The sequence below is a fragment of the Anomaloglossus baeobatrachus genome, chromosome 8, assembly GCF_048569485.1.
Source record: "Anomaloglossus baeobatrachus isolate aAnoBae1 chromosome 8, aAnoBae1.hap1, whole genome shotgun sequence".
Lineage (NCBI taxonomy): Eukaryota > Metazoa > Chordata > Amphibia > Anura > Aromobatidae > Anomaloglossus > Anomaloglossus baeobatrachus.
Genome location: NC_134360.1, coordinates 172,251,231 through 172,264,785, shown reverse-complemented (window position 1 = coordinate 172,264,785; position 13,555 = coordinate 172,251,231). Strand labels below are relative to the sequence as shown.

Here is a 13,555-nt window from a genome sequence, read left to right as displayed (position 1 = left end):
GCCGGCCAATAGAAGTGGAGGGGCAGAGATGAGTGGGATGTAACATCCCGCCCACCTCCTTCCTTCTGCATTGCCGGCGGGCCGCAGGTAAGCTGTGTTCATCGTTCCCGAGGTGTCATACGGAGCGATGTGTGCTGCCTCGGGAACGATGAACAACCGGAGCACAGAAGGAGGACCGACATTTTGAAAATGAACGACGTGTCAACGAGCAACGTTAAGGTGAGTATTTTTGCTCATTCACAGTCGTTTGGAGGTGTCTCACGGTACGACATCTCTAACGATGCCGGATGTGCGTCACGAATTCCGTGACCCCGCCGACATATCACACGATATATCGTACCGTGTGACGCCGGCATTAGATTTCCCCACTATTATGAGCCTCCCCTCCATTTTTTTCTGCATCGTACACTGTTCTGGTCCTGACTTATATGATATATATACGGTTTATTGCTATATATACAATGTACAAATCTTTCTGCAGTTGATTTACTAAAATTTTCCATTATTTTCTTTTGTAGTTTCTGTGTCTAAAGAATATCCGGACATTCCTATCTGTGTGCTGTGAAGCCTTCAACATGAAGAAAAGTGACCTGTTTGAGGCATTTGACTTATTTGATGTTCGAGATTTTGCAAAGGTACGTCATTCTCTAAATATTTCTGTTATAGATATCAGAAATCCTATACCTGATATTTTCATCTTACACAGATCCTGCTTGTGTCCCAAACCCTGATGATCAATATCACGAACACTGTATTGTTACATTCTCTCCGTGATTGTGCCGGCCCCATATTAGTGATGGCTGTCCAGTCTTCCCCTATGGTAACTGCAGGAATGGGCGCTCGATGACTGTCCCGTCAGGTGGTTTAACAGGTTGCTCCTCTTGGGCAGCAAACCTTAAGGTTAAAGGGGTATTCCCACCTCCAAGATCCTGTCCTGGTAGCAGCTGTAATATTAGCAAATACCTCCAATTAGAAATGTAGCCATGTCTCTTACATCATGTGCAGGGCATTGCAGTGCAGTTTGAAGATTTGCACGATATACACAGCCACTCGTAGCATGCAGCGATTTCCTTGTCATGCCGGATCGTCACTGGTTGTCACCACCACCTAGTATAACATTGAAGCGAGTGCTAATTGATAAAACATCAGATATTACTCAACCATGTTATACCATGGTGTGAGCCTTAGAGGGAGATTGCAAGTAGAGGATTGAAAAACCTGATAACACTCACTGCATGTGAATGGGTTTTTTGCAGCATATCCGTATAGTAGGAGCTAAAAATATCTTTTACATTTCTGTATTGCCGGTGTTTCTCAGCACCTCAGATAATCTAGTAATCTTTAGTGCAGTGGGTTTCCTGTAAATACGAAGCACGCTCTAAGGAGATCCTTAACTTGAAATGGTTATTTAACCACTTCGCCTCCAAGTTCGTTTTTCAGCTGTCATTGTTCGATTTTATTGCATGGTGCCATAACAACAGCCTGGTAAAACAAGCCCTGTGCTATAATCCCATGCTCCTCTACAGCGGGTGCGTGGCTGTCCATTGAAAGCTTTAAAGGAACTCTGTCAGCAGATTTCTGCAATTTAACACTTGCAGCATGCTGTCTTAAGGTTACAACAAAAATTCAGCCATGTACTTGTTATCTCACTGTCTTTTTTTGTTTACCTGCAGTGTTAGCTTAAGCCTGTTACCTTTATCATTAGTGGGTCTCAGCAGTGTGTGAGTTGTAGCCCTATTCCACCCTCGTCTATGATTAGCAGCTACTGTGTATGGTCATATACACTGAAAGCCTAGTGTGGGTGGGGGCAGCTCTCAGAGCTCTGCAACATACAAAATATAACCTCTTTCACTATGTCAGAGCGGCTGCAGCCACTAATCTAACTAATCTAAATGATACATTGAACTCAGCTCCTCTTTGCCTATTTTATGCTGCTCTCAGATGAGGTAGCAATAACCTGCTCACAGATTCCCTTAAGCCGGCCTATATACATAAGGTAACTGCAGTGTTTTCTCTGGCTGGTCTCCCCGAGATCAGTGATTGTTTTGTCTTGTTGGTCCACTAGGCATTGCTCCCACCTGGCCAGAATCCTACTCCACACTGATGAGGGGTGTGGCGCCCTGGACAAGCCAGGTCGTTACAGATACTACACCAACACACCCCACACCCCGGCTAGGCACACCGAAGTCAAACACAAATCCTTGTTGCCTCCCTCCAGGGGCTGATGTCCACACCAGGGGGTGGGCCAGGCGGTTGGTCCCGCCCACTGAGGAGTTCACAGTCCTGGAGGCGGGAAAACAGAGTGAGTTCAGTTAGGGAGTTGGAGAAGTGAAGTGGTAAAGGAGCAGACTGACAGCGTCCGGGTGTGTGGCCCGGACGGTACAGCAAGGTTGGCAGACGGTGGTGACCGTCTGCAGGAGAGGCCTATTGGAGCAAACCGTAAGGACCGTGGACGGGCAGTGGCCCGGCGGTACCGGACCGGTAAGCAAAGAGATGCCAGCACCATCCGGCAGGGCTTACGGACCCCGACAAGGCTAGGAGTCGCCGTTGAAATTGTCAAATCCGTTAGCGAAGGGAACCTCCGGGGTTTCCGAGCAGTAAAGTCCCGATTGAAGGAAACAGCTCAAACCATAGAGGGAAACACAGTCACCGCCAAGACTACAGTTCCCAGAGCCAGAGCCTGCGGGCAAAAGGGGCTCCTTCAGCACCCATCCAAGCTGGGGAGCGGGTTACCGGTGGGAACCCATTGGAACCGTACACAAAACACAGGTGCAGGGAAAGGCAGTCACCATCAACCTGCCGGGAGGAGAAACACGGCAGCCGTCTATGGGACCCGTCCATCCAGCCGTTTGTTTTACCGCAGACTTTGCATTCATCATTGGCTAAGTGAGTACCACCGTGCCGTGTGGCACAGCGCTGCCCCCGCGACCCTGCACTTCACCAGGCCCCGTAGCCCGCCTGCCCATCCATTCTCCCCCTCACCGGGCCCCGGGACAACCAACCCCCCCTACCCCCGAAGGGAGAAACAACATCTAAGCTGCTCCCTGTCATCGCTCCCGGGATCCCCGTCCAGAGCAGCGGTGGTGTCACAACCTCACCACAACCGTGGGTGGCGTCACGGACAATATCCCTAAACCACACCAAACAACCCCCCTTTCACTCATGGGCGAGGAACGCCGCTCGAGTCCCCGGGATCCGGCCCACCGCTCGAGCCACCACCGAGCAGCCGGACCCGAGCAGTGGGTGAGCGCAGCGTCCCCTCCTCCGCCCGCGACAACTTGGCGTCACGAACAGGATCTTACCGCTCTGCCGTCTGGTAGAGGTGCGCCTTGTGACCGCCGGAGGCGTCCGGCTGAAAATCTTGAGAAGCCGCCATTTTGGGCGTGAAAAATCCCCGCTCGAGCGTCTCCTCAAGCAGTGGAGTTGCGAAAGCCGAATCCCCGCCCCTGTAGAGGAGGAGCCGGAAAAAGACTAAGGGGGACTGATGGCGTCTGGCCGCATGTAGCTCGCGGCTATAAAAGCAGGGACGCCAGCACCCTGCGGCCATCTTGTTGGTTCCTGGAAGAGGCCGCCGGAGCGATGTACATGCCGTCCCGCAGCACCGTAGCCCCCGCGCCTGGAACTGTGCTATAATCCCATGCTCCTCTACAGCGGGTGCGTGGCTGTCCATTGAAAGCTTTAAAGGAACTCTGTCAGCAGATTTCTGCGATTTAACACTTGCAGCATGCTGTCTTAAGGTTACAACAAAAATTCAGCCCTGTACTTGTTATCTCACTGTCTTTTTTTGTTTACCTGCAGTGTTAGCTTAAGCCTGTTTCCTTTATCATTAGTGGGTCTCAGCAGTGTGTGAGTTGTAGCCCTATTCTGCCCTCGTCTATGATTAGCAGCTACTGTGTATGGTCATATACACTGAAAGCCTAGTGTGGGTGGGGGCAGCTCTCAGAGCTCTGCAACATACAAAATATAACCTCTTTCACTATGTCAGAGCGGCTGCAGCCACTAATCTAACTAATCTAAATGATACATTGAACTCAGCTCCTCTTTGCCTATTTCATGCTGCTCTCAGATGAGGTAGCAAAAACCTGCTCACAGATTCCCTTAAGCCGGCCTATATACACAAGGTAACTGCAGTGTTTTCTCTGGCTGGTCTCCCCGAGATCAGCGATTGTTTTGTCTTGTTGGTCCACTAGGCATTGCTCCCACCTGGCCAGAATCCTACTCCACACTGATGAGGGGCAATACCCCGAAACAGCTGTCTGTGGATGGATACCTGGCCTTGGTATTTCCCTTGTCATATCTTTAAACTTGTCAAAGAGTTGGATATTGACTAAAAGGGACACTTAATATGGTGGTTATGGTGGTCTCCTAAAAAGAGCCACTCCTTGGCTAGGTCCTTCCCGGAGGGATATCTGGCTAGTCTCTGTGTTGAGACTCCTAACAGAAGCTCCATGGACTTTTTTGATTTGCATGAAACATAATTAGCATAGCAAAAGGTAATATTTATAAAGTGTTTATTTAGGTCTGAAAGGGGGGCCAGTAGGAAGATGAACCTTTCTAGAATGCAGCCCAGGAGCTGCAGAAGGGGATTCTTTTAGTTTCATAGCGAAATTTCAGGTGACAGGTTCCCTTTAACCCTTTCACGACCGGCCGATTTTTCGCTTTCCGTTTTTTTTTTTCGCCATTCTTTTTCTGAGAGACGTAACTTTTTTATTTTTCAGTCAATATGGTCATGTGAGGGCTCATTTTTTGCGGAACGAGCTGTACTTTTAAATGAAACCATCAGTTTTACCATATTGTGTACTAGAAAATGGCAAAAAAATTCCAAATGCTGAAAAATTGCAAAAAAAGTGCGATAGCACTATGGTTTTTGAGATATTTTATTCACTGTGTTCACTATATGGTAAAACTGATGTGTGGGTGTGATGCCTCAGGTCAGTGCGAGTTCGTAGACACCAAACATGTATAGGTTTACTTTTATATAAGGGGTTAAAAAAAAATCGGAAGTTTGTCCGAAAAAAGTGGCGCACGTTTTACGCCATATTCCGTGACCCGTAGCGTTCTCATTTTTCGGGATCTTAGGCTCAATGACGGCTTATTTTTTGCGTCTCGAGCTGACGTTTTTAACGGTACCATTTTTGCGCAGATGCTACGTTTTGATCGCCTCTTATTGCATTTTGCGCAAAAGTTGTGGCGACAAAAAAACGTCGTTTTGGCGTTTGGAATTTTTTTGCCGCTACGCCGTTTACTGATCAGATTAATTGATTTTATATTTTGATAGATCGGGCGTTTCTGAACGCGGCGATACCAAATGTGTGTATATTTTTTATTTTTTTAACCCTTTAATTTTCAATGAGGCGAATGGGGGGTGATTTGAACTTTTAGGTTTTTTTGTTTTTTTTAATTTTTTAAAACTTATTTTTTTACTTTTTTTTTTTATTTTACTAGTCCCCCTAGGGGGCTATTGCGATCAGCATTCCGATCGCTCTGCAGTATCTGCTGATCACAGCTGGAAGGCTGTAAACAGCAGATACGCTGTCTTTCTCTTTTGCTGTGCCCCGGGCACAGCGAAAGTGAAACCAATTCATGTGTAGTACAGGAGTCATCACATGACCCTGTACTACCATGACAACTATCGGGAGTCACGTGATCGCGTCACGTGACTTCCGGTTTCGGCGGTAAGTAAAACTTTACCGCGATTGCGCTTATAATGGCGCTGTCATGTATTGACAGCGCCATATAAGGGGTTAATCGGCACGAGCAGATAACGATTCTGCTCGTGCCTAGCAGGCACACATCTCAGCTGTGAAAATCAGCTGAGATGTGTGCCGATCGCGGCATGCTGCCGCCGGAGGACCGCGGGCAGTAAGATTATGTCATTTAGGACGTAATTTTACGGCCCGCGGTCGTTAAGGGGTTAAAGATGATTTCAACGACGGATGTTGTAAGTTTAAAGCAAGGACCTCGAAGGTGGTATTTTCTGAAACACTGCTAGTACGAAGTGCCACACCAGAGTGACAGCAGGAGATTAGCAAAGTGAACAAGTGGCTCAAGAATTGGTGTAGGAAGGAGGGTTTCTGTAGAACTGGGTCAACAATGTTGGCTACAGGATCTATGCTTGAGATGCACTGCATCTCAATGGAAAGAGTGCAGCGGTGCTGGGGGGAAATGGCTAGAAGGTTGGAGGAGTGTTTAATGGGAACCAACCAGCAGGATTTTCATACATAAAGTAAAGCCAGTGCTATACTGGTGCTAGGACGCTGACTGTAAGCATAGCTTCTGTTCTGAGATTGGATGTTTTACTTCAGAAATATGTGCAAGTAAAGTTCCAGCAATGCACTGCTATTGATTGACAGGTGCAACAGGAAGGGAATATGTGGGTTGAGTTTTTCTATCTATTCCCGCCACTGTCTGACTGCCTAGCCTTCCTCCCCCTGTTGACATCATAGACATTAATTCCAGCGCAGGCAGATAGAGTTGCCTTCTGTTGCTTAACTGACAGCTTCTTTTCTTGAAGTCACACAGTAAAGAAGCTGTAAATCAAGCAGAAGGTGGCTCTGGGCGGGGAATAGAGCTGGGGAAAGCAGTGGCCTGGGAAGTGCTTCCATGAGCCTGAAGCACTTCAGCCTCATTTGCATATTGGTTCAAACTCTGATTTTCCTCTAATGGAGGAAAGGACTTAGTAGTTAACGATATGGCTGGTCTTGTCCCTATAAGAGCTACATGCACAATCACTTTGGTGATGAAACCTGCTGACAGATTTCCATATGTATAATTAAAAGAAGAAAACTAATTGGGCCCAGACCCCTGAAAGTAGTCCGTTACCATTACATATTTTACTATATATTTAGTAGTTTATTCAGTGCACCCTAACCTCTTTACTTTTTGGGATTTTTTTTTATTTATGTGTATAACGGTCATGATCTCTCTACTGTGTGGCTGTGTTTCTTGCACTGCTAGTATCCTGTTTACTTTGGACTATATTACCATCTTCAGATAAGAATAGATGATTTTTTTTCCTGCATTACCGGTCTATAATAATAGCAAAGTGGGGAATTTGTAAAAAACATTTTAGTAAAGTTACAGCCATGCATTTTCTTCAAGTGTTTTTTTTTCTTTATTTCCATACATAAACAAATTCCCTGAACAAGTACTGTCCCTCGAACATAATAGACTTTGAGAAAAACACCCAAAATGCTCAAAACTCACAAACGCATAAAAAAAGCACAAAAAAGGCCAATTTTGCATTGTATTACATAATTATATATTGATCGCCTGACTAATCTGGCTGCAACGTTTATTAGCTTTAAAAAAAACCTTTTTTGGCAGCAATTTTATTTTCTAGTTTTTTTTTATTAGGAGATATTTTTTAAATTAAAGGGATTCTGTCAGCAGGTTTTTGCTAACTCAACTGAAAGCAGCATGATATAGGCTAAAAGACGTTGAATCCAGCGATGTATCACTTACTTTACTGAGTGAAGCAGTTCTGTCACAATCTGTCACAGTCAGAATTTTAAGATTTAGCCGTGCAGCAGAGCTGAGAAAGCTAACCCCGCCCACACCAGGATCTGTATGTACAATGTCTATAGACAGTGAGCTGTTTATTAGAAGAGGGGGTGGAGTCTTAGAAGCTGATCTAGTCCAGTAATGATAATCTTCTGAAGGTAAAACATGCACATGGATAGGGTGAGAAGCACGGGCGTCCGTACCATGTGCATGTTGTATAGGTGACAGGCTCTCTATAATTGGTACCTGTAATGGAATCACCGCAATCTTATTGAACAAACTTATAAAGTGCATGTTATATGAATGCAAGGTCCATGTTTTATGGGACCTGGGATGCATTTAATACTCCCCTGAAGAGTTGATTGAAACGCGTCGGGAGAGACTTCAGATCCTTTTGGGTTCTATTAATGAATGGACCCTATAAACTTCACTGAAAGAAAAAATTGGTGAGACAAATCCGATTTCTATTTGCGGTGTGTCATTTTGGGCCAGTATATATCCTATGACAAAAAAAAGGAGGGGCCAAAATCTTTTAAATTCATGTTGGTTGTTTTGTTTGTCTTGTAATCGTGATTCTGACCACATTTTAGTTATTGAAGTAAAAGTTAAATTTTAATGACTATATTTTTTTACAGTTCTGTCACAATCAGAATTTTAAGATTTAGCCATGCAGCAGAGCTGAGAAAGCTAACCCCGCCCACACCAGGATCTGTATGTACAATGTCTATAGACAGTGAGCTGTTTATTAGAAGAGGGGGTGGAGTCTTAGAAGCTGATCTAGTCCAGTAATGATAATCTTCTGAAGGTAAAACATGCACAGCACAGAAACAACAACACACTGTGTTTCAGTGTGCATCACTGAAATCTCTGTGTTAACCCCTACAGCACGGTGTCTTCAGATTACATAGCCAAAACCTACAACAGATTCCCTTTAAAATTAATTTAGTTGTATTTTTCCCCAATATTACAAGCTGTATGAGTCCAAGATGACAGGAAGGGATAAAATCTAGGAAGAGATGTGCCAATATTCCTTATTACAAAGACATAGAGGGACTAGATGCGAGCTGCACACAGTGTCCCCAGCCTATTGCCAGAGACATGGGACGATGAACGACAGGAAAGGTTAATTGATCTGTATTAAATTTAGGTGCGCTGTTTCCAGGTCCTGGATGTGTGGCAGCTGCTCCTGGTTTATTACATTAAGTAGAATTACTGTGATCATAGCTAAATGGAAAAAGGATGCATGTATTTCTTTCTGGTTACAAGTGAAAAGGTTTTGGTACTGTGTTAGCCACTTGAAAAATTATTGAATGTTCTCAGTGAGAGAAACAAAATTATAATCTTGTGATACCTTTTAATGGCTAACTAAAATATAATAAAGAGATGTTACAAAGCAAGCTTTCGAGACATCCCAGGTCCCTTCATCAGGCATGGTAGGACAAAAAAGGGACCTGAGATGTCTCGAAAGCTTGCTTTGTAACATCACTTTTTTTCTGGTGATTCTCTAAGTTAAAGGGAAATGTCCTGTGCGACAATATTAAACAAATACCATTTACTAGCACCACAGAGCCGGCTCTTGTGATAATGCAGCAGTGACCTTGGTGAACCTGGCCTTATGGAAGGACTTTAAGGATGAAACCAAAGTACATGACCATCCCACAGAATCCTGCTGTCATTGGTCACTTGTCACACTAGGTACAGGGAAGTACCAAGCGAATGGCGAAAGGGAAGAGAAACCTTGTGTCTGGGGAAGGGGGCGGTGGTGATCCCCTGACCATATCTACCGCTGGGCTCTGGCTTCCCTCACCACCCTAGATAGGTTCTGCACCTATGCGCCAAGCCGTATACCTGATCCTAGTTATCCTAGTGCTGGGCCGTAAATAGGTAACGGTAACGGATGAGATGAGATCTTTTTCAACCCCACTAAACACTAAAGAAGACACAAGGAGGACACACAGGGGAAAATGCAAGAACTACTTATTCAAAGATGACCCTGGTAGAAGTTCAGCAATATTTTTAGCAACAATATCACATAGGAGTACAAGCCACCTGCTTGCAACCAATTCTTGAATGAACTGAAAATATCACCAGCACCAGTCCTTGAAAGGAAGGGGTATTTAAGCACCAAGAGAATACTGATGATCAGCAGCTGGGTGGAAGGCGAGCTCCTGCTGGGTCCAAAAAGGGGAGATGAATCCAGCAGGAAAGTTACCTGTGCCAATGAATACTGACAGCAGGAACAATGGAAAGTCAGGGAAAACACCCTTTTCTCCCCCCAGTGATAAATTAAGAAATTAATAAAAAACTAAAAGCACACAGTTATAATTTCGTTCACAAAAGTCTGATCTGTCAAGATTTAAAATTGAAATTGAAGAATTGACATTTTTTTGGGTAACACACCTCTGTGTGTAATGAAAAGCGATCAAAGCCTTGTATGTATCCAAAAATGATAACGATAACGCCATCAGGCAACATAGAAATCATTAACCCTAGTACTGGCCCATCACCTGTCAGAGAATCGCAACACAAAAACAAACTTTTTTTTTTTCACAAATGTATTATTTTTTTTTCCCACCACATTAAATTGAAGAATTATCTATACAGGTTTGGTATCACTGTAATCATAACTACCTGACGAATCATAGTCTGGGGGCATTTAACTAACACCGATCCTAAACAACTATGGTAAAATTGTGTTTTTTCATAATTTCTCTGTACTTGGGAAGGTGAAATGAAAGGTGTCACTCAAAACTACAACAGAGCCGGAATAAAGTAAACCCACACATGGGTATATTCTCGAAAATAAAAAATATTATAACTCCCCCCCAAAAAAAAAAAAAAGAAAAGTGCTAAAAAGAATAATTGGCTCTGATGGGAAGGGACATGTATGATATATACAATGGCATGCAAAAGTTTGAGCACCCCTGGTCAAGTTTACTGATATTCTGAACAATTAAGCAAGTTGAAGATGAAATTATCTGTAAAAGCCATAAAGTTAAGGATAACACATATCCTCTGCATTTTAGACAAAAAAAATCAATATAAATCAATATATATATATTTATATACCCTGCAGCACACCCTTTGGCAAGTGTCAAAGCTTGTAAATGTTTTTTGTAGCCAAACAACAGTCTTTCAATTCTTCTTTGAGGGATTTTCATGCTTTCTTCCTTGGAAAAGTCTTCTTGTTCTGTAAGATTCCTGGGTCCTCTTGCATGCACTGCTCTTTTGCGGTCTAGCCACAGATTTTCAATGATATTCAGATCAGGGGACTGTGAGGGCCGTTGTAAAACCTTCAGCTTGTACCTTTTGACATAGGCTAATGTGAATTTTGAATTGTGTTTAGGATCCTTATCCATTTGTAGAAGTCATCCTCTTTTCAACTTCAGCTTTTTTACAGATGGTGTTATGTTTGCTTGAAGAATTTGTTAAACTTTAATTGAATCCATTCTTCCCTCTACCCGTGAAATGTTCCCAGTGCCATTGGATAGAACACAACCCAAAGCATGATTAATCCACCCCCATGCTTAATGGTTGTCGAGATGTTCTTGTCATGACAGTCTGTCTCCTTTTTTTCCCAAACATTTGGTTTGATCATTGGGGCCAAGGAGTTCTATTTTAACCTCATCAGCTAACACGACTTGTTTCCAAAATACATCAGTCTTGTTTAGATGTTATTTTGCATACTTCTGATGCTAAATTTTATGGTTAGGACACAGGAGAGGTTTTCTTCAGATGACTCTTCCATGAAGGCCATTTTTCTGTAGGTGTCTCTGAACAGTAGAACAATGTACCACAACTCCAGAGTCGGCTAAATCTTCCTGAAGGACTTTTGCAGTGAAGAGAAGGTTCTGATTTGCCACTCTAGCAATCCCACGAGCAGCTCTCACAGAAATTTTGCTTGGTTTTCCAGACCTTATCCTGACCTCCACTGTTTCTGTAAATGCCATTTCTGAATTGCTTTTTGAACTGAGGAAAGGGCAACTTGAAAACACTTTGCTATTTTCTTCTATCTTTCTTCTGCTTTGTGGGCCTTCACCATTTTGATTTTCAGAGTGCTAGGCAGCTGCTTTGAAAAACCCATGGCTGTTGTTTTATTTGCACAAGGTTAGAGGAAGCTGGGTTTTTATAAAGCTGTGAAATTTGCATCACCTGCCCTTTCCTAACTATGATAATGAACAAGCCACAAACCTAACAGGCTAATTAAGGTCTGAAATGATAGTGAAAGTTATCTGAGCACACAAATCTCCAAGGGTGTTCAAACTTTTGCATTGGCCCATTTTCATTTTTGTAGTTTTTAAAATGATAATTTTTTGTTCTTACCTAAAATATAAAGGAAATGTGTCATCTTTAACTTTATGCCTTTTAGAGATCATTTCATTTTCAACTTGATTAACTGTTCACAATAACAGTAATTTTGACCAGAGGTTCACAAACTTTTGCATAGCACTGTGTGTATATATACATATATATATATATATATATATATATATATATATATATATATATACACACACACACAGTACAGACCAAAAGTTTGGACACACCGTCTCATCTCTAGACCAACTGTTAAGAGGAGACTTTGTGCAGCAGGCCTTCATGGTAAAATAGCTGCTAGGAAACCACTGCTAAGGACAGGCAACAAGCAGAAGAGACTTGTTTGGGCTAAAGAACACAAGGAATGGACATTAGACTAGTGGAAATCTGTGCTTTGGACTGATGAGTCCAAATTTGAGATCTTTGGATCCATCCACCGTGTCTTTGTAGAAAAGGTGAACGGATGGACTCTACATGCCTGGTTCCCACCGTGAAGCATGGAGGAGGAGGTGTGATGGTGTGGAGGTGCTTTTCTGGTGACACTGTTGGGGATTTATTCAAAATTGAAGGCATACAGAATCAGCCTGGCTACCACAGCATCTTGCAGCGGCATGCTATTCCATCCGGTTTGCGTTTAGTTGGACCATCATTTATTTTTCAACAGGACAATGACCCCAAACACACTTCCAGGCTGTGTAAGGTCTATTTGACTAAGAAGGAGAGTGATGGGGTGCTACGCCAGATGACCTGGTCTCCACGGTCCTCAGATCTGAACCTAATCGAGATGGTTTGGGGTGAGCTGGACCGCAGAGTGAAGGGAAAAGGGCCAACAAGTGCTAAGCATCTCTGGGAACTCCTTCAAGACTGTTGGAAAACCATTTCCGGTGACTACCTCTTGAAGCTCATCAAGAGTATGCCAAGAGTGTGCAAAGCAGTAATCAAAGCAAAAGGTGGCTACTTTGAAGAACCTAGAATATAAGACATATTTTCAGTTGTTTCACACTTTTTTGTTAAGTATTTCATTCCACGTGTGTTAATTCATAGTTTTGATGCCTTCAATGTGAATCTACAATTTTCAGAGTCCTGAAAATAAAGAAAACTCTTTGAATGAGAAGGTGTGTCCAAACTTTTGGTCTGTACTGTATATACACAGTGTCTGTCACTAGGTTTTTGCTATCCCATCTTAGATCAGAAAGATCTAGGGGCAGAGAACCTGATTCCAGTGATGTGTCACTTGCTTTAAAGGGGTATTCCCATCTCCAAGTTCCTATCGCAATATGTAGTGGGTGTAATAGTAAAAATATTAGCAATTACATCCAATTTAGAAATGTAGTATAGTTTTCCTCATAAGCTATGTCACTTACCTCATGTGCAGGGCATGGCAGGAGCTCGGGTATCCATGATTACGACCACAAGCAACTAACTAACTGTCCCTGTATACGTGGCCATAACCATGGATAGCTAATCTACTTGTAATGCCCTGCACATGAGGAAAGTGACATAGTGAATCAGGAGAACTATACTACATTTCTAATTGGAAGTATTTGCTAATATTACTATTATTATTACACTTACTACATATCTGGATAGGATTTTGGAAATGGGAATACCCCTTTAAACCTTACTGTAGTTTTTCTAAAATTCCTGTTTGATCTACTGCAGATCTGCAAGTTCTCTGAACACTGAACTGTATCTATTCCCACCCACATCACTTTATGGCAGCTTTTCTGTTTAC

At 43.2% G+C, this 13,555-nt stretch overlaps 1 protein-coding gene across 1 annotated transcript in view; it reads left to right on the top strand.

Moving 5' to 3' along the window:
- Positions 1-13,555, top strand: part of VAV3 (vav guanine nucleotide exchange factor 3) — a 278,408-nt gene that overhangs the window by 98,943 nt on the left and 165,910 nt on the right. The window contains 1 exon segment of the mRNA XM_075322211.1: positions 519-635. Within this exon segment, the coding sequence (XP_075178326.1) occupies positions 519-635 (117 nt within the window).